The sequence below is a fragment of the Mauremys reevesii genome, linkage group 8 (assembly GCF_016161935.1).
Source record: "Mauremys reevesii isolate NIE-2019 linkage group 8, ASM1616193v1, whole genome shotgun sequence".
Taxonomy (NCBI): domain Eukaryota; kingdom Metazoa; phylum Chordata; order Testudines; family Geoemydidae; genus Mauremys; species Mauremys reevesii.
The window spans coordinates 106334313-106352496 of record NC_052630.1 but is presented as its reverse complement, the minus strand read 5'-3'; the positions used below and the strand labels follow the sequence as shown (position 1 = coordinate 106352496).

Sequence of the window (18184 nt, the reverse complement as noted above, 5' to 3'; positions counted from 1 at the left end):
AGCATTTTAAAAAGTTTAGAAGCACATGGTTTATCACCTGTGTCAGCTGTGCTCTCCATTTAGAACAATGGGTAATAGAGTTAGTAGCGATTCCATTTATTGATCCTACTGTTATAAGAATGACATTCCTTCCCCCCTTTCCAAAAATAAGTCTAGGCATGGAGAGTATTTTTTTAATTAGCTAATACGATACAGTACACTGTCCTTGTTTTGGCACGCCGCTAATGTACTTTGCTTGAAAGTTAATGGAATTTGCACTTCAGGCTTCCTTAGAAGACTCTCTTGCAAGCAAATTGACAAGCCTGGAGATGCAAGGAAAGTCCACACTGATTCCCTACCTCCATGTCTCCGTTGTTTCCCATACCAATGACCTAGCCCCTGGCATCATCTGTGTTTGAACGTCAGATGGTCGCCCTGGTTGACAAGATGGAACTAGGATTGGTCTGGGGACAAATCCCTCTACACTCGGGACGGCGGGATCTAGTGTGACTTTCCAGTCTTGACTCCATTAACTTTCTGAACCAACGCTGTTTAGTTCTAAAGGATCAGTAGAGGGGGCTAAAGGGGGATTGGGTAGGGAGAAGGGTGGCTGAAGCCCTCAGCAGATGGGCAGATCTCCAGACGTGAAACACACCTCTGGACTGGAGACACGGATTTGTGTTGGGCTTGGAGAGAGTAATCGATTCCTGTAACTGTTCAGACATGTGCCCAGTGTCTTCCACTAGCAGTGACATTCTGCTGGGTCTTGCAGTTGTGTGTCATGACTAGCTATGAGCTGCAGAAGCTGTAACCTCTTTTCTCCCTTCCCCCTCCCTCCCAAGACGTTACCCAAGTAACCTGGCGCCATTTTGAAATCAAGGTTCCCAGGGGTTAAAAGCCAGCATCTTAATTCAGAGTGCCAATGTTCAATTTTGCTTTCTGCCACCAAACTAGATTGCAGGCCAGCGAAAGAGTCTGGGTTAGTGGCCCACTGGGTCACCTCCCATTTGTTTTCCTCAATTTTGTGTTGTCATAAATTCATTCCAGTCCGTTGTGGTTGATCAGTTTATCTCAGTCAGGGCAGGGAGCGCTGCTAGCATGATATATGACATGAAACATTGTAGCCAGCCTCTCCATGAATCACTCCAGCTGTTTGGTGTCAGCATGAAAGCAAACAGGCCCAGGCTGCTGAGTGTTGACTGCGATGAGCTCAGTATGGGAAGAGACATGACGTATGAATGTTTATTTAATAATTCTCTAATATTTCCAGCGGAGTGTGGCTGTGCCTTTTGGGGGGGGAAGCGGAGGGGAGGTTGAAGGGGGAAACTCTAATCTGTTGGGGTGGGTCATAAATCAGGCAGACAACCTCATTAATCAGGGATGGAACAGAACTGGAAGGAGGTGGGACTCGAGCTGCCATCCGTGGTGGGAAGGGGCTGTGCTCTCTTTTTTCATAAAACAAATCTTGTTTTGGATTCCAGTTAGCGCCATCAGTGCTGCTCGCATAATAGCAAACCGGAGCACCAGGCTGTTTAAGCAAGTGCGCTACCTTTGCTATAAAGCTTGTGATTTAAGCCCACCAAGCATTAAATCCCTTTATAATTATCTTCTTTCTATAACACTTCATGCTCATCACGCTCCGCTGGACGAGCTGCTTGTTGGGCTAAGGAGAGGGTTTTAGAGAAGAAAAGCCGTTGCGTTTGGTTCATTTTCATTCCCTCCCCCCCGACACACACACCTTTCTGAAGCAGCTTTTGAAAAACACCAATTCCAGGGGAGCTCAGCGGCCCTGGCAAAACTAATGGAATTGGTTAATATTGAAGCAAGCTAAGCTGCTGGGTTGGCTTGGTGTGGACTGACGAGTCATCGCCGAGAGCAGCACATGAAATAGCAATGTCTCTCTTCAGGGGACTTCTCTCCTGCTCAGACCCGGCGCTGGAGATGGGAGCAGGGTGGCTGTGAAGCCAGAGGATTATCGCTGGCCTAAAAGGACAGATCTACCCTTAAATCAGCATGTTGGAGGGGACTGGAGAGAAGATGCCATGAATTCACACATCAGGATAATCTCTCCCAGCCCCGTCTCCGTAGATACCAAACCATTAATGGGTTTTGGATGCCAATGCAGAAAAGCAGATCGAGAAGAGTAAAAATAATATTGAGGTGGTGCTACAAGTGCACATGGGCTCTCCAAAATAGAGGTAGGGTCCCTGCCTGGAAGAATGTACCATCGGAGGGCCTGATCCTGCGGTTGGGTCCCCAGGGATTTGCCGGCACTGAGCCAAATGCAGGATTAAAACCCAAGTTAAGACACACACCAGAGCAGTGCCCAGTGTGGGGCTGGGTTGAGGCTGAATCATGCAGTCACTGGGCAGAGGGCTGCACCTGTCTCGGGGGGTTGTGCGTGGATTTTTTAAAGGTTATGGTTCTCCTTTGAAATGCCATCGCCAGTACGTAATAAGTGCACAGAACTGATGCCACTGTGTAACGTTGCTCTTCAGAAAGGCTGGTGAATAGGTTTCAGGGTTCGTGTAAGGTCGTTAATCTGTGTTAGCGGATCCCATGGGGCTGAAGTTCAGAATGAGTTTGCCAGGGAGGAGAGAGCCGGGCTGAGATTCTTAACTCAGCCCCTTGTCTTCGAGCTATGAAGAGAAATTGCCTGTACAGGCAATAGTTTAAAACAATAATATCACTATGCCAACCTAGCTCTGTCTAAATCCTGGTTAGTCTTAGATAGCAATTCATCTGCAGCCTGGCAGGGTATAACTCAGCCAGGCAAATAACCAGGGCAACTCCGAGCTGTCAGTGAGCCTGGTATCTCCCTTTACTTTAGATGCACCCAGAAACACGGGGAATCTGCTTCCCTGGTAACACTTCCTCTGTATACCCACGTTCTGCAGCTGCCCATAGTGGAGGAACTATATAATGCTTTAGCTCAGGGGTAGGCAACCTATGGCACATGTGCCGAAGGCGGCACGTGAGCTGATTTTCAGTGGCACTCACACTGCCCAGGTCCTGGCCACCGGTCCAGGGGGCTCTGCATTTTAATTTAATTTTAAATGAAGCTTCTTAAACATTTTAAAAATCTTATTTACTTTGTATACAACAATAGTTTAGTTATATATTATAGACTTATAGAAAGAGACCTTCTAAAAACGTTAACATGTATGACTGGCACACGGAACCTTAAATCAGAGTGACTAAATGAAGACTCGGCCCAGCACTTCTGAAAGGTTGCCGAGCCCTGCTTAGATCCTAAAGGCCTCAGGCTGTAAGTCTGGGGCCAGAGCTGCAGGTTCCACTGAGTCCAGTGCCTGGCTCTGGGACACTTGTATTCCTCCTGCCACAACTAATCAAGGAAGGATGTTTTTGTGTCAGAGGTGCAGTTCAGGCATCTTTGCCCTTCAAGCCTCTCTCCCCTTTCTTTTAAAGTTTCAGAAATGCTGTTAACTTTAATTTGCGGAGTTGCTTCTCGAGAGTGAAAAATCGATGGGGGGCTATCACAGTGTGAAATTCGACTGTCACTGTTGAGCTATAGAGTTAGCAAGATGTCTGAGAAGGTAAAAAATAAATCGTGGCCCAGCAAGTCCTCAGCTGTGCTATTTCAAAAGGGATCTGAGGCTGATGGGCCGTTAGAGGGTATTTCAGTTAGATGGATGATGATTCCCTGTGAAATATTGGGGTTATTCCATAGGTAAGAGAAACTTTAGCTTATAAAACACAAACAGCTGCCTTCTTGCCGTTTAATTCTGCCCTCGGATGTGTGAGCAGCTTGTCAGAGAGGGAAGCTGGCCCTAAAATCAGCCTTTTCCTCTTAATGATGCCTCTGATGAGGGCCTCTTGACCCCATTGCACTGTTTGTCGTATTTCAAGGATTTGATTGAATGTTTTCTCCTAGATTGTAAGCTTGATGGGGCAGGACTGCCTTCTTTGGGAGGGTTTGTGTGGTGCCTCACACACTGGGGCACCTGGGCCCTACTGTAATACAAATAATAAATAAGAATTATTAATCATAGGCTGAATTCTGAGTTTGATCATACGTTCCCATATTCATTCAGCTCGCTGGAGGATGGAGGCTTCAGCAGGGTGTGACCAAACACCCTGTCCTGGGCAATGCATTGTCAGCTAGGCCCTGCTTCATTAGCGGACCTGGCTGTGCTTACCTGTTATGTACCAATTTTTTACGTGGCCACTCTATAAAATAGTGCTTTAGTTTCGTCTGTACTAACGCCACTAAATAAGGGGCTTGGAATATGGATTTCTGGCCCTCTGAGCTGTTTAATGGCTACCATGGTCGTGTTCAGAGGTCACGGTCAGGCTCCCCATTGTGCTAGGTGCTGTACAGACTCATAAAGAGAGTCCCTGAGCCGGGGAGTTTACCATGTAACACATTTCTAACTGGTACAATCTATGTTAACCCAAATGGGAAGTGAGGAGTTGGGGCAGATGGGGAAATGGCCCTGTGGGTAGCCCATTGTTGCTCCTCCGCTTTGTCTCTTTCTGATGGTTTCTGGTTTCTTTCTGCCTAACACTGGGTTAAAATGCAGTATAAGGAAACATCATGTAAATACAGTTGGCCCCTTCAGTGACTTTACGCTGCCTTCTTTTCACAGCAAGGGAGCTGGCTGGCTGGCTTAAATTCCACCAATTCTGGTCCATTCGTTCAGCACACAAGGAGACATTGAATAACTTAAGTGTAAAAGTTCCAGGGCCGGCGGTGTGATTCCAGGAAACTACCTTGGGGAGATGTTGTTATCGTGACACCCTGGTAACTCCCAATCAATTATCATTAATTGGAAGTTCTGCAAAATGCATCAACTAGAGGCTAAAGCCCTTAGAAAGCTGCAGAGCTTTGAATTCACGATGCTACGGTAGTAGCCTGGAAAATTCTTGTTTCCTTCAGCTGTTGGATTCTGTCCCCGGAGAAGAATTTCTGTCAGAAGAATTTCATTGTGCAGAGAGTGGACACGAGACTCTGCCAAGTGCCCCATGTTCTGAAGAACCTCTCTTAGCCCCAGGAACTCGCCATCACTATTTTACTTTGGGGCATCCGTGCTTCATCTCAACAGGGCCAACCATCCAGTCTACATACAAGTGTAGATTACGGCCACCTTCCTTCTTTAAGATAGAAGCGCGGCCTGGTTAGACTACAGATCTCTGCGTGACGTGCCCCGTCGTAATCCAAATAGGTTCATCCTTAGGGTACGTCTACACTGGAGCTGGTTGTGCAATTTCCAACTCTGGCAGATAGACCCACATTCTAGTGCGCTAAAAAGAGGCATGTCTGGGCAATGTGACGGGGCCGCTACACCAAGTGCAATCCTGTCAGAAACACCAGGTACATGCGCATGGCAGCTAGCTCATCCCACCGCTCACACCACCACAGTGACACTGCTATTTTTATGCTATTTTAGCTCAGTCAGAACTAGCACATGTCTGTCTACCCAGGCTGGGAGTTACTCCTCCAGCTCCAATGTCAGCTGTACCCTTAGAACAAGATGGAATGGCGTCTGCTGCAGCCTGTCGTCTCCGTGTGCCACGGCCCCACATTGAAGAGGAAGGCTGCATTTTCAGACTGCACAGGCTGTCCTCGGGGGCTTCCCCTGTGCTGCAACAGGGAGCTTGACGCCTGTGCACGAACCCCGCTAGAAATACTTTTAGCAGCACCGCTACGACCTGACATATTAAAGTATCAGATATAACAGTAGCTATGTTTGGGAATTTTGCCTAGAAAATCATTTCATAAAACGGCCGTTGCTGCTTCAGTAGAGAATCTTACTGCATCAGAATAGTTGTCTGGTGTAAGACCTTTCTTTGATAGCCGCAGCTTCTTCAGTAGAGCAATGCGACTGCATTTATTGTCTCTTTGGAGCGGGGGACTAGTCTGTATATCTGAATAAGGATGACCCTTGGAGTCTATCTCCCAGATTTCATGTAGAACTGTAATCACTCAAATGGCACACTTAGAATTTTGGCGTAAGTTCAGCGGTTCTCTAATCTCCTGTTTAAATCATTCTCGGTGGCCAGTGGATACTATGTAGCCCTACAGATGCCTCTAAACATGCTGACTCGGAGGCTTCTTACGTTCTGAATGTTCAGTAGTGCCATGTGGTTCCGTTTTGATTTGGGGCTGGGCATGTGTCCTGATAAAATGCAAGCCAAAAAAAATGAGCCAGTGCCTGAATTTACTCCCTGCTTGTGGAAAGCCATTTGTTGGGCTCTGTGTGCAGGGGAAGTGTGAAAGCGTAATTAATTCTTCTGAAGTTTAATTGTTTGGGGAATCTATACCCAGGTCCCAACTAAGTACGGCTTAGAAAGCCTCCCCACAATGATAAGCCCCCCTCAGTGCTATTGCGATGGTGCATGCAAGTGTAAGAGAAATAATTCCTTTGCGGGGAGAAAAGAGACAATGTTTTTGGTTTGCATCAAGATGAAATTAGTCAGAAGCGAACTCCAAGCTTGGCAAGCAGCTGCTGGCATTAACAAGTTGTGCAAGCAAGTATAAAATAGAGGCGTTCGTGACTCCTAGAGCCTCTGCCCTACATGTGTGTGCCCTTGCATGCACCCCTCTCCGAATCCACAACTTCAAACACAAAAATTAGAAGGCGAAACATTGTATTATTCATAAGGAGCCAGGGCACTTCGCCAAAATAAACTATCCCCTATAATTACAGGTGAAGTAGCATTCTTTAATATCTTACAATACAAAAACACACATTAATCAAGGCAAGAGGGCTTTTTTTCCCCTAGAAGACAATAAATTAACATCCATGCCAATACATGTGACAGTCCTTTACAAGATTATAAATCAGCCTTTTTAAGGGAGGCTAGTTTATAAACAAACCCAATAAGTGAGATTTTCAGTTTGGGGATGGGGAAGGTAGCGTCTCAAATATTGATGTCTTGCTGGAAGAGTCACTTGCACGCTGGCACTCCCAGAGACAATAGGCTGGATCCTGAGGTGATGCAAGTCAGCATTGCTCCATTGATTTCAGCATCGCTAGGCAAATTTATACCTGCTAAGGATCTGGCCCCTTCTATCTTGGCTGCTCATCCAGTGAAATAAAATCCCAGCTTATCCGCCACACTGGTAGCCCGCACCTTCTGGGGTGGCATGTGATCAGTCTGCCACAGAGTTCCTGCAAAGTCCTGAGGCTCTCGAACTGTGCGCTTGTATCATGTTTGTCCCCTTTTAAAACTCTCTGGCTAAAAAGGTATTTGTGAATGTAGAAGGTTCTTCTTTGCATTGCTGTTGGTCACATGCTGGTTCACCTTTGTGTCCAGTCCCGCAGTCCTGTCCACGCGAGTGTGCAGAGCGCCAGAGACTTCAGCAGGACTCTGCATCGGGCTGCCCAACTGGATCGGTGCAGGATCAGGGCCTTTGTTCACACTCTCCAGTCACGTTGAAAGCGGGTGACAGGCTGGCCTGTCAGCTGAAATGTTTTCAACTCTTTGGTCCCCAAGAACTGAGCGTCACCCTTAGCCAGATGAAGTAGGCTGTGCCCTTTAGATGTGCAGGACTGTGGGAGTGAGAGGCAAAGCTACCTCCTCATGCCGTGCCATTCCTCGATTCTGAATAAATACCTCCCTTACTATTTACACAGCGCCAGAGCTATGCAGGGACTGTACGGACTAATAAAACCCCGTGCCTGCTCCACAGGACTTGCACTCGAGTTCAGACGTAAATTGAGTGGTAGGAAAGACGGGGGTGGGGCAGGGAAGAAAGGTCACAACAATGTGCTTGTGGATTTGCATTGTTTTCTTGGGTGCATCATGATTCTACTGAATCAAATCCATTCCCTTCCCCCCAAATTATTCCATTGTAGGCTAGTGACCTGACCCCTGCCCTTCGCGAGAGAAAATGGAGTGTGTTTTCTGTCCCTATCAGCTTCTTGAGGAGAAGAATGAATAGTCTGTTTAAAAAACAATTGCCCACGAGTTTGTTTGAAGTACGGTAAATTCTCCCACCTGCCCTCAATGAAAACACAAATAAATGTGTAAGGAAGAGAAGGGAAGGTCAGAATATCAAGTGTCAAAAGTAGTTCATGAAATTTTATTGCTGGTGCATTTAATCAGCGCTAAATGTTTTGTACAAGGTGCATACAAACCGGAGCTGTAAAAATTGATGGAATGTTATGTACAGTGTGACCATTTATGAAGAAGGGGAAATTTATACCCAGCTGAAATAAACAAACCAGAGGGATGTTTTATGGAGCGCACTCGATGACAAAGTTCCTTGAATGAAATCCAAGGGAGGTGGGGCCCTCTTTCAGAGCCTGCCATGCCGAAGGCTTCCCTGGCCCTCATGTTGTTGTGGTTTGCATCACACCCTGAATACACAGGGAGTTGAATGCAGTGGCATTCTTCTCTGTCTGTTCTGTGTAACTGTCCTGTGCAATGAATCCCTGCTGAACTGCTGCAATAGGCATCCCGCAGGGAGGAAGGCTTTTCTCCGTACACACAGCTCTGATTCCTGAGCCCCTCTTGATCTGACATCTCTTGCCGCTTTTCCCAAAGGGCAGTCTGTAGTAACCTGTTGCGAAGGGTTAACAGAAGTGAGTCGCGCTGACATCAGCATTTGTTTTCTTTTGGTCAGGTATTTTGTTGAGAAAGCACAATCCTCAGTATATTGAGAGATTCCAGGGTTGCAGAATCAGAGCTCATTTAATTAACAGAATTGCCTGTGATTGCCCACTGGGACGTCAGGTGGGAATTGCTCAGTTTAATGTGAAGAAACAAAGATTGCACGCCTGCAAATGTTTGACGATGACCAAGGGGCATGGGGGGGGAACTTGACTCTCCTAACCCATCATAGCTGAATAATGATGCTAATTGACTTACACATGGATCATTGCATAGTGCATCTATGTTCAGGTACTGGAGAGCAAGAGGACAGAGCGGGTGTTCAGTTGGGGTTTGCTAGATAGTAGTGGGGAGGGTGTCTCTCTTTTTCAGTGTAGAAAGAAAACTGCTGTGAACAACTCCAGGAATATACTTCTGATGCTGTTTTTAGTTAGTCTCCCAAATTCTGTATCCCCAGTTCCATGGAACTGCTTCCTGTCTCGCAACAGACACAGCCGCCTCGGCCGTGGGTGGCTGCATGGCTGACCACGAAATCCAGTGACTAGACCATGAATGGCATTGGTCAAAGCTTCATCTTCAAGGAAGCTTTTAGATGCCTATTTCCCCGTACAGGTCACATTGCTATGGTTCTCCAGCCAAAGGGCAGATACTGTGCACCTGTAAACATTGTGAGCATAGGACCCTCCATCTTGAAACTGAGTGAGCCAACTTCATAGTGCTCCTGGCCTCTATTGGCTACAGGATGCAAGAGACAAGTGTGTTCTGGATACCTACCACTGGGAGATGCAGCAGCTAAGCAGCTTGCGTATGTAGTGATGACTAGGTGAAATGCTGGTGCCAGAGGCCGTACCAGACATGTCCTCACAGCTGCAGTAGCAATAGTACATCCTAGATCTCTAAGTAGTTTACCAAAGCTGAGGAACGTGGTTGTCCACGTGTGTGAAAAGGTGGAACTGGCATGCAGACGGGTCAGATGACTCTCCCAACGTCACACAGGAAGTCAGCAATAGAGCTGTGGCTAATACCCAGGAGTCCTGACCTCCCACCCTGTGCACTGTCTGCTAGTTATTCTGCTTCCCCTGGCCAGCAGGACAGTTGTACATGACCTGCTTTCACCCAGCAGTGCCTCTTCAGTGGCTGACTCCCTAACCCTGGTATTACTTGCTTCTTAAGCACTGCACAAGCCACTCCCAGCCTGCTCCAGACGAAGTGTAAGGGGTGGGGGATGTCTGGTGGAGCTCCCAGTTTGCCTGTTGCAGGAAGAATTGCTGTTGAGTGATGCTTAGCTTTAGGATACAAGCAGCCGGTTGATGGTAAAATATGTCAGTGGAACAGCTGATGTTCTGAGTGGCATGGCCACTGCTGGAGCCAGGCACGTGGGAAGCGACTCCTCTCTTTACCCCTCCTTGGAAGACGCTTCAGTTTCCTGTGTACTAAGCTTCTTCCCTGGACCTCATTTCCTCCCTCTCTTTGGAAGCAGCGGCGTGAGTAGCTCTCGTTTTGTTTGGACCCTGAGCCTCCTGTCCTTTGTTTCTGCTGCTCCCCCAGGAGGCTTTCCCGAAATCGCAACCACGAGACGGGCACTTATGGGCAAATACTTTCTCTCGAATCACAAGATGGGGCAGGGTCTTATCCACTGACTAGCTCCTTAGGATTTGTTCTGGGGTCGAGCTTGACGGGGAGGAACAGGGAGGTTACAGACTCTAGTGGCTGAGCTTTGATCAGAGCTAGGAGAGGTTGCACTTGTTAAAACTCCATCTACCGAATGCACCCCAGCCTTGTTAATAAATGTATATTTAACAGTGTCTGGAGCGTATGAAGTGATAATAACTAAATCGATAGCTCCCACATTGATTGTCCAGGATCCCGACAGCGTGACGCACGCAGCCATGCGGTAATTTTCCAGCTAACTAGCGCCCTGATCTACAGCCCTCCTATTGATTGGCCATTGTATCAGGCAGGCGCTGAGCGCTATTGCTTATACCTCTATTCAGCGTCCTTTTCTGATTTCATTCATTTATTACTGGACAGGCGCAATTATCTCAGCGCCAATGAGATCAGCCCTTCAAACTTCTGCCAGCAAGCCATTTGCTATCCCCTCCAGTTGCACTGGTAAATTTCCCTTTCAAACTCTGACCCTGATCAGACTGGGACTGAGCTAGAAACACTCTGTTTTAATGTGAACATGGAAGAGTTCAATTAGCACTGAAGTTTTCCTTGTCACCCACCTCTGCTTGGTTACCTGGCGAGACTCTGGTTTCTGGCAGAGCTCGAATGCCATCAGAAATCTCCTTACGCCTTTCATGAGACAGAGGGGAGAATTCGCCTCCAACGTCGTCTCACTGTATCCTTCAGAGTTCAAATGCAGCAGCGCCCAGGTCAGGTGGGCAAGTGAGAAGGCTGTTGGTGGCCCGTCCTGCGTCGCAGGCTAGAATTGGAGCCGCGTGAGCTCTGCACGGATTGTGTCCGAAGGATGCTCTGTACTGATTGTTCCTAACCCCACGTAGGCCTGCAGCGCCCCTTCCATCTGCATCCTCTTGAGCGCTGGTTTTTGCTCAGAAAAGTGACTCTGAAGCACCTTTGCTACCCAGATCCATTTCCACTGTAACTCCTAGCTGCTTGCTTTACTGCCCACTCCGGGCTTTTCATCACGTTGGCTCTGCCCAGCCAACATGGCAGTGGGAGAAACTAGCTAGACTCCATTCTGCTTATGAAGAGCCAGCAGAACGGCTGTCTGAGTTATGTTTCCAGAGCCTTGACTAGAGGTGGTGATTGCTAATACACAAAGCAGCAAGTACGTGGGTGTGCTGGGACTGCTGCTGCTTACCCCAGTCATGATGGTTTCACTGGCCCCTGCCTCAAACCACTTGTTGTGTCCACCGGTTAGCTCACGATTTGCTAAATAAGTTCTTTAGCACAGGCACTGGTGTCTGTTACTGGTGTTACTAGGGTACATAGAATAAATTCTACATTCTCAGATCGTGGGTTTTTCTTGCCGTTCTTCTGACGTGGAAGCTGCATAGATTTGACCTGAAATTAACTTGGAATGACTTGTAAACTGCTCCGCTGTTCCTCAGCCGCGAACTCCTTTTTCTAGCTACAGCCCCACTGCAATATCCTGTAAGAGGTTTTAAGAGGAAAGTCAAAGGGCACTTAGTTATGTCTACACGGTGGAAAGGCCAGTGTTTCTCCTCTTCCTCTGGAGTGAGACACCCTTCTCGGTAGCTCTCAGCATGCATCCCATTTTCTCAGTGTTGCTGTTGCCGCGGTTGCCAGCTAACTCTTTCTGTCAGCCTGGCGGAATCATGAACGTGTCCTCGCCTGTCCGTAGGACGGTGCCTGTGTGACAATATAATGCTGCCTGTCAAAAGTGACCCTAGGCAAACGGGCAAGCCGGGCTTGCAAAGCCCCTTGATACGGCGTCTGCAGCTTGGGCTTTCCGCTCCATCCCCTCTCCTTTTCTCCAGCGCCAGTAGGCTGAAAAGCGAGACTTCATTTAGCAGAACACCATTGCGTCCTGTCTGTCCTGGTGCAACATGTGGCATTCGTGTCCCGAGCTACCAGGGCCAGTATCCCAGCAGGGGCAGAGCGCCTGATTTTAGATGCAGACGTTCCAAGGCCAGACGAGACCATTATGATCATCTAGCCCAGGGGTTCTCAAACTGTGGGTCGGAACCCCAGAGTGGGTCATGGTCCCATTTTAATGGGGTCGCCAGGGCTGGCTTAAGGCTTGCTGGGCCCAGGGCCGAAGCCAAAGCCTGAGCCCCATCGCCTGGGGCCGAAGTCTGAGGGCTTCAGTCCTGAGTGGCAGGGCTCAGGTTACAGGCCCCCAGCCGGGGCCGTGGGGCTCGGGCTTTGACCCCGGCCCCCCACCCAGGGTGGCAGGGCTTGGGCGGGCTCAGGCTTTCCCCCCACCCCCCTCCTGGGGTCACACAGTAATTTTTGTTGCCAGAAGAGGGTCGCGGTGCAATGAAGTTTGAGAACCCCTGAGACACTAATCCGATGTCCTGCATAAAACAGGCCATGGAACTTCTCCAAATAACTCCCAGAGCAGGTCTGTTAGAAAAACATCCAACCCTGATTTAAAACATTGACGATGGTGGAGAATCGGCCCCGACCCTTGGGACGCTGTTCCAGTGGTTGGTTACTGTCAAGGTTAAAAAATTATTCCTTCTTTCCGGTCTAAATGTGTCTAGCTTCAACGTGTAGCCATAGCATCGGGTCCTGCCTTTCTCTGCTAGGTAGAAGAGCCCATTATCAAATATATTCCCCATATAGGTACTTATAGACCGGGGCGGGCAGACTTTTTGGCCTGAGAGACGCATCAGGTTTCCGAAATTGTGCCAAAATAGTGAGGCATGGCCCGGCCCCCGCCCCCATCTGACCCCTCCTGCTTCTCGCCCCCTGACGGCCCCCTGGGACTCCTGTCCCATCCAACCCCCCCGTTCCTTATCTCCTGATTGCCCCCAGAACCTCTGCCCCGACTGCCCATCCAACCCCTCCCCCTTCCTGACTGTCCTCTGGGGACCCCTGCCCCCATTCAACCCCCCTGTTCCCAGGATGTCACCCCCAGGCCATAGTTTGCCCACCTCTGTTATAAACTGTGATCAAGTCACCCCTTAACCTTCTCTTTGTTAAGCTAAATAGACTGAGCTCCTTGGTTCTGTGACTGGAAGGCAGGTTTTCGAATCCTTTCATCATCCTCTGGGCTCTTCTGTGAACCCTCTCCAATTTATCAACCTCCTTTTTCAGTTGTGGTCCCAGAACTGGACACAGTATTCCACCAGTGCCAAATACAGAGGTCAAATAATCTCTCTACTCCTATTTGAGATTCCCCTATTTATGCATCCCAGGATCATATTAGCCCTTTCGGCCACAACGGCACACTGGGAGCTCATGTTCAGCTGATTATCCACCACGACCCCCAAATCTTTTTCAGAGTCACGGCTTCCCAGGACAGAGTCCCCCATCCTGTAAGCATGGCCTATGTTCTTTGCTCCTAGATGTGTATATTTACATTAGCCATATTAAAATGTACAGTTTGCTTGTGCCAAGTTTACCAAGCAATCCAGATCGCTGTGTATCAGTAAACTGTCCTCTTCATTATTTACCACTCCCCAGATTGTTGTGTCATCTGCAGACTTTATCAGGGATGATTTTATGTTTTCTTCCAGATCACTGATAAAAATGTTAAATAGCGTAGGGCCAAGAACTGATCCCTGCAGGACTTCACCAGAAACACACCTACTGGATGTACATTTACAATTACATTTTGAGATCTATCAGTTAGCCAGCTTTTAATCCATTTAACATGTGTCCTGTTAATTTTATCTTTCTAATTTTTTAATCAAAATGTCACGTGGTACCAGGTCAAACGTCATACAAAAGTCTAAATATATTACATCAACACTATCAACCAAACTTGTAGTCTCGTCAAAAAGAGGTATCCAGTTAATTTGGCAGGATCTGTTTTCCATAAATCCACATTGATTGGCATTAATTATAATCACCTCTAGTCAAGTCCTTTAATTCTTTATTAATCAAGTTCTTTGTGACCTGCTCCGTTATCTTGCTCAGGATCAATGTCAGACTGACAGGCCTGTAATTACCCAGGTCAGCCCGTTTACCCTTTTTAACTATTGGCACATCATTGGCTTTCTTCCAGTCTTCTGGAACTTCTCCAGTGTTCCAAGATATATTGAAAATCAGCATTAGCTGTCTAGAGATCTCCTCAGCCAGCTCTTCTAAAACTCTTGGATCCAAGTTATCTGGGCTGCTTATTTCAAAATGTCTGACTTTAATAGCTTCTGTATAACATCCTCCGTAGGTACTAGTGGAAAGGAAAGAGTGCCGTCATCACCATGCGATATGACGACTGTTGCTCTTGAGAGAAACACACCTTTGCAGCTCTAAGCAGCTCTTCGAGCTTTGTCGGAATGGCGTTGACATGAGGAAAGAAGGGAGTAAAGGGGCATGACTCCTGTTTCCACCATTTAGTTTCTGCTGAAACACATTCTGTATAATGTTATCCACCCACAATCCTTCTCTTTTTCAGATCTCTGCAGAGGCTTTACGTGACCGTGTGTTTGCCAGAGCTCCTGGCTGAAAGAATGCAAACCATGGGCTTCTTAATAACCCTCCATTTCAAATAGATCTTTGCATATGCTGAATTTGTTTCTTTGGGCCTTGTCACTGCATCTTTTGCACCTACCAAAAGGACCATAAATTTAACTTTTGTAAAGCCTACCCAGTAGCCCTGACTTTCATCATCTCTTGCAGAATTACAGAAGACTCTGCAGTGACAACATTTGAAGCGTTAAAGGCTCGTGTCCGGGAGTTAGAAAGGCAGCTTTCCCGTGGAGACCGCTATAAATGTCTCATTTGCATGGTGAGTAGCACTCCAGTTGTGGCAATGAATCAGAAAACGTCTCGGTACCTTTGACTTGTCTTTGCTGAGGTGGGGAAAGGGGCAAATCCTGCTACTCTGGTAAGGTGAATGCATCCCTGTCCTTACACAAGTTAAAAATCTCTTCCTTTCTCTGGGCAAATGTGTCGCAAGTTTCTTTCCAGTTTCTGTGTGTGTGTATCAGTTATAACATTTCATTGGTGTTTGTAGCAGTCTGCATTAGGAGCAGAAATTTCTAACTTCATAGAACAGCATTCCCCTTTCAGACTGACCATGCAGCGCTCCCAAGTGACCGCGTTCTCCTCCTCCTGCATGTGCAGAGTTGCACATGCGTAAGGAGAGGAGACTGCCTGATTTGAGACCCACCATGTGGCTTGAAGGCAAGAATTTTGCCTGTGCGTTTAAAAGTTGCTTGTGTTATGTGTGTGGTGCCGCTTTGGCGTTCCTAAAGAAGGGCTGCAGCTCCCTCTACTGGCTCAGAACCTGCAGCTTTTTGCCCCTCGCGTTTGGTTTTATTTCCGAGCTCTGTTTGTCCCATGGTTCAATAGAAGAAGAAAATGTTGCTGGGATGATGGAGTTGCCAGTGGAACAGCTGGATCAGACAGACTCCCATCTCTGAGTCTAGGCAAGACGTACAGTCTGTTGTTGATTGCTACCCTCACTAATAAATCACTTGAAAAGACTAGAGCGCCAGTACGTGCCTGCTGAAATGACAGCAGTATTCTCGGTGCATAGCTACGCTATTCCAGCAGAGTGGGCAGTTGTGATGAGAGTTAATTTTATCCCTTATCTCTGCTCTTGCGCAATCTGGTGACCTTTCCATTGGACTAATGATACGTGGGCACAACTTCCCTGCGATAAAAGACCCAGGGAATAACCATGGCTGGCCCAGGGCAACTGACTCAGACTCAGGAGGCTCTAAAATTGCAGTGCAGACGTACCTCTCTAGCTAACCAGGTTGTGTCCCCACCAGGTGGGTTATGGGCTTCTGTCAGGCAAAGCAATGGCCTACAGGAGACTTTCTACCTCTGTTACTCTGGACCTAAAGTTTAGATCCCGGCTTAGTTTTCACTCAGTCCTGAAGTCAGGGAGCGTTTGCCCCATTTCTGTGCTTTGTTTCTGTCGGATGCATCGTACCTGGCCCACTGTGTAAGGAGCAGCTCCCGAGCTGTGTTCTTCTGAAGATGGGAATAATGGGGAGTGTTGACTCTGGGTAACTGCCCTCTTCTCCTGCCCCCTCCCCAACTCCAGTACCCTGGTGACATAATTGTAGGCTGGGAATCCGCCAGCCTTTTATGTGACAGGAATGTCTTTGCTTTTTCTCTTCAGGACTCTTACACGATGCCCCTGACTTCCATTCAGTGCTGGCACGTGCACTGTGAAGAATGCTGGCTGCGGACTCTGGTGAGGCACTTGGCTACTTTCTCATTGATGCGTAGACGTCTCCCTTTCCACAGACCTGTACTTACATTAGAGGAGAGGTTCTTGCTTGATATGAAGTGGGCTAAGTGGGGTTCTCGTTTGTTATTAACCACCCCCGTCAGACTGGAGTCCTTCCGGTTTGATTTCACTGGGCGGAGCTGGGTTTGAGTTACCCTTGCTGAAGAGTGGTCACTCTACTCACTGCCGGGAGGGCTCAGGGCTGGAACGGCACCGCGCGTGGAATTCCTGTCGACTTCCAAAGCAGTTCTGTGCACTGCAGCTTGGAGCCCAGCTTAGATCCACTTCGCTGGGATCCGCTGACCTGGGCAGCACCCGTCAGTGCTGTTTCCTTCCCCTCTTCTGAATAACTGAAACAGCGTCATGCCGTTTTGAACTAGTGCGGTTGGTTGTCTAGAAAATTGGGCACTATTGGAAGTGTAGAAGAGGTGGCCCAGTGCCCCCAGGATTTGCATTTTTGTTCGTTTCAAAGGGACACGCTTGTGTTAAAATTAATATTTTGTTAAACAAAGTGACGCCCTTTCCTTTCCTAACCCTGACTTCCTGGGTTTTCGTCGGCTTTTATTTTCCCCAGTGATGCTGACCACAACATTTTCATTTCACTCAGCCTGGGCAATGGAGATTTGAGCTAGTCACTGTCACTTTGCTGCTCAGGCATTAGCAGGCTGCTGCAGGGTTGGGTTGCAAATGATGTACGGGGACTCGCACTCTTCTGAAAGCTGCTGCTGGTAGGTCCTGCAACATCGTATTTTTACAGAACACACTGTAAACTTGGAGCTTCAGCTAATCTGGCAATGGGCCTCCAGATACTGCCTTTTAAATACCTTGGCTGAGAAAAGTTACTGGGATGGTGAAATGCCTGCAGCATTGGGTATTAATAGCAACCTCCGTAACTTGACTGTCCCCGGGCTGTATTTTCTAGCTATTCAGCTACGCCCCTGTCGCTCTTTAGATTACACAGGCTTTTTTAGGCATTTAGCAGCACACTGCAAAAGACTCCTGCCCAGCTACGTAGCAGGCGTTCAGATGAATGTTTGCGCCGCTGCTTCTAGGTATAATCCAATTCTGTAGTGCTGGCTGCAAACGCAGAGTAGAGCATTTCTGTTCCATGTTGGATTTGATTCCTCCATGTCCTTCACCCCTCTGCTCCCCGCCATCCCAAGATGGTCTTTTAGGCCAGTAGCACCTATTGTGAGCCCTTCTGAGCCTCAGGCACACTTCAACGTCTGTCAAGCCCCTTTGTTCCATTGGCAGCATCCTGCGGCCTGCACTAAGACTGAACCCCTAGAAGATTGCGCTCCGAGCATTAAGGGGTTAACATTCACTTCTCCAAGGAGAGGAGTGTTTAGATTTGGTCTCACCCCTCCCTCCCCACACTGCTGTGTGGTGGGGTAGATGGGGACTGGGTTTGCTGTGTATTGGCCATGCCCTGAGCCTGGCTCTGACCAGGCAGGAGGGAAGGGAATATTCCAGCAGGACGTAAGGTTAGGTGCTGGCACTTGTGGGGGAAGCAATTAATAAGTGGCCGCTCATCTGTTCCCCAGCTCTACCCTCTTCCTGCAGCCCGCAGTTGATTAAACCAGGGCCTTTCACGAGGCGTGCTTGGGCTCTGTCCCTTCTCCCAAATCGCCCAGCCTGCATTCGCATGTTTCTAATGTAACCATTAAAATGTAGCCCGAAGACAGCAATAAAAACCCTGGAACGCGTTGGTGCTTTTGTGTCTTGATCAAAGTCAATGTGTGTAATCTCGTTAAGACTGCCCTCCCCCACCCCACCCCC

General features: G+C 48.0%; 1 protein-coding gene across 5 annotated transcripts in view; it reads left to right on the top strand.

The window, feature by feature from the left end:
• RNF220 (ring finger protein 220) overlaps nucleotides 1-18184 on the top strand; it is a 317769-nt gene that overhangs the window by 285129 nt on the left and 14456 nt on the right. For all 5 annotated transcript variants that reach the window (XM_039483594.1, XM_039483593.1, XM_039483592.1 and 2 more), the window contains 2 exons: nucleotides 14839-14947; nucleotides 16295-16369. In XM_039483594.1, coding sequence (XP_039339528.1) covers nucleotides 14839-14947; nucleotides 16295-16369 — 184 coding nt within the window. The remainder of the gene's footprint in view (nucleotides 1-14838; nucleotides 14948-16294; nucleotides 16370-18184) is intronic.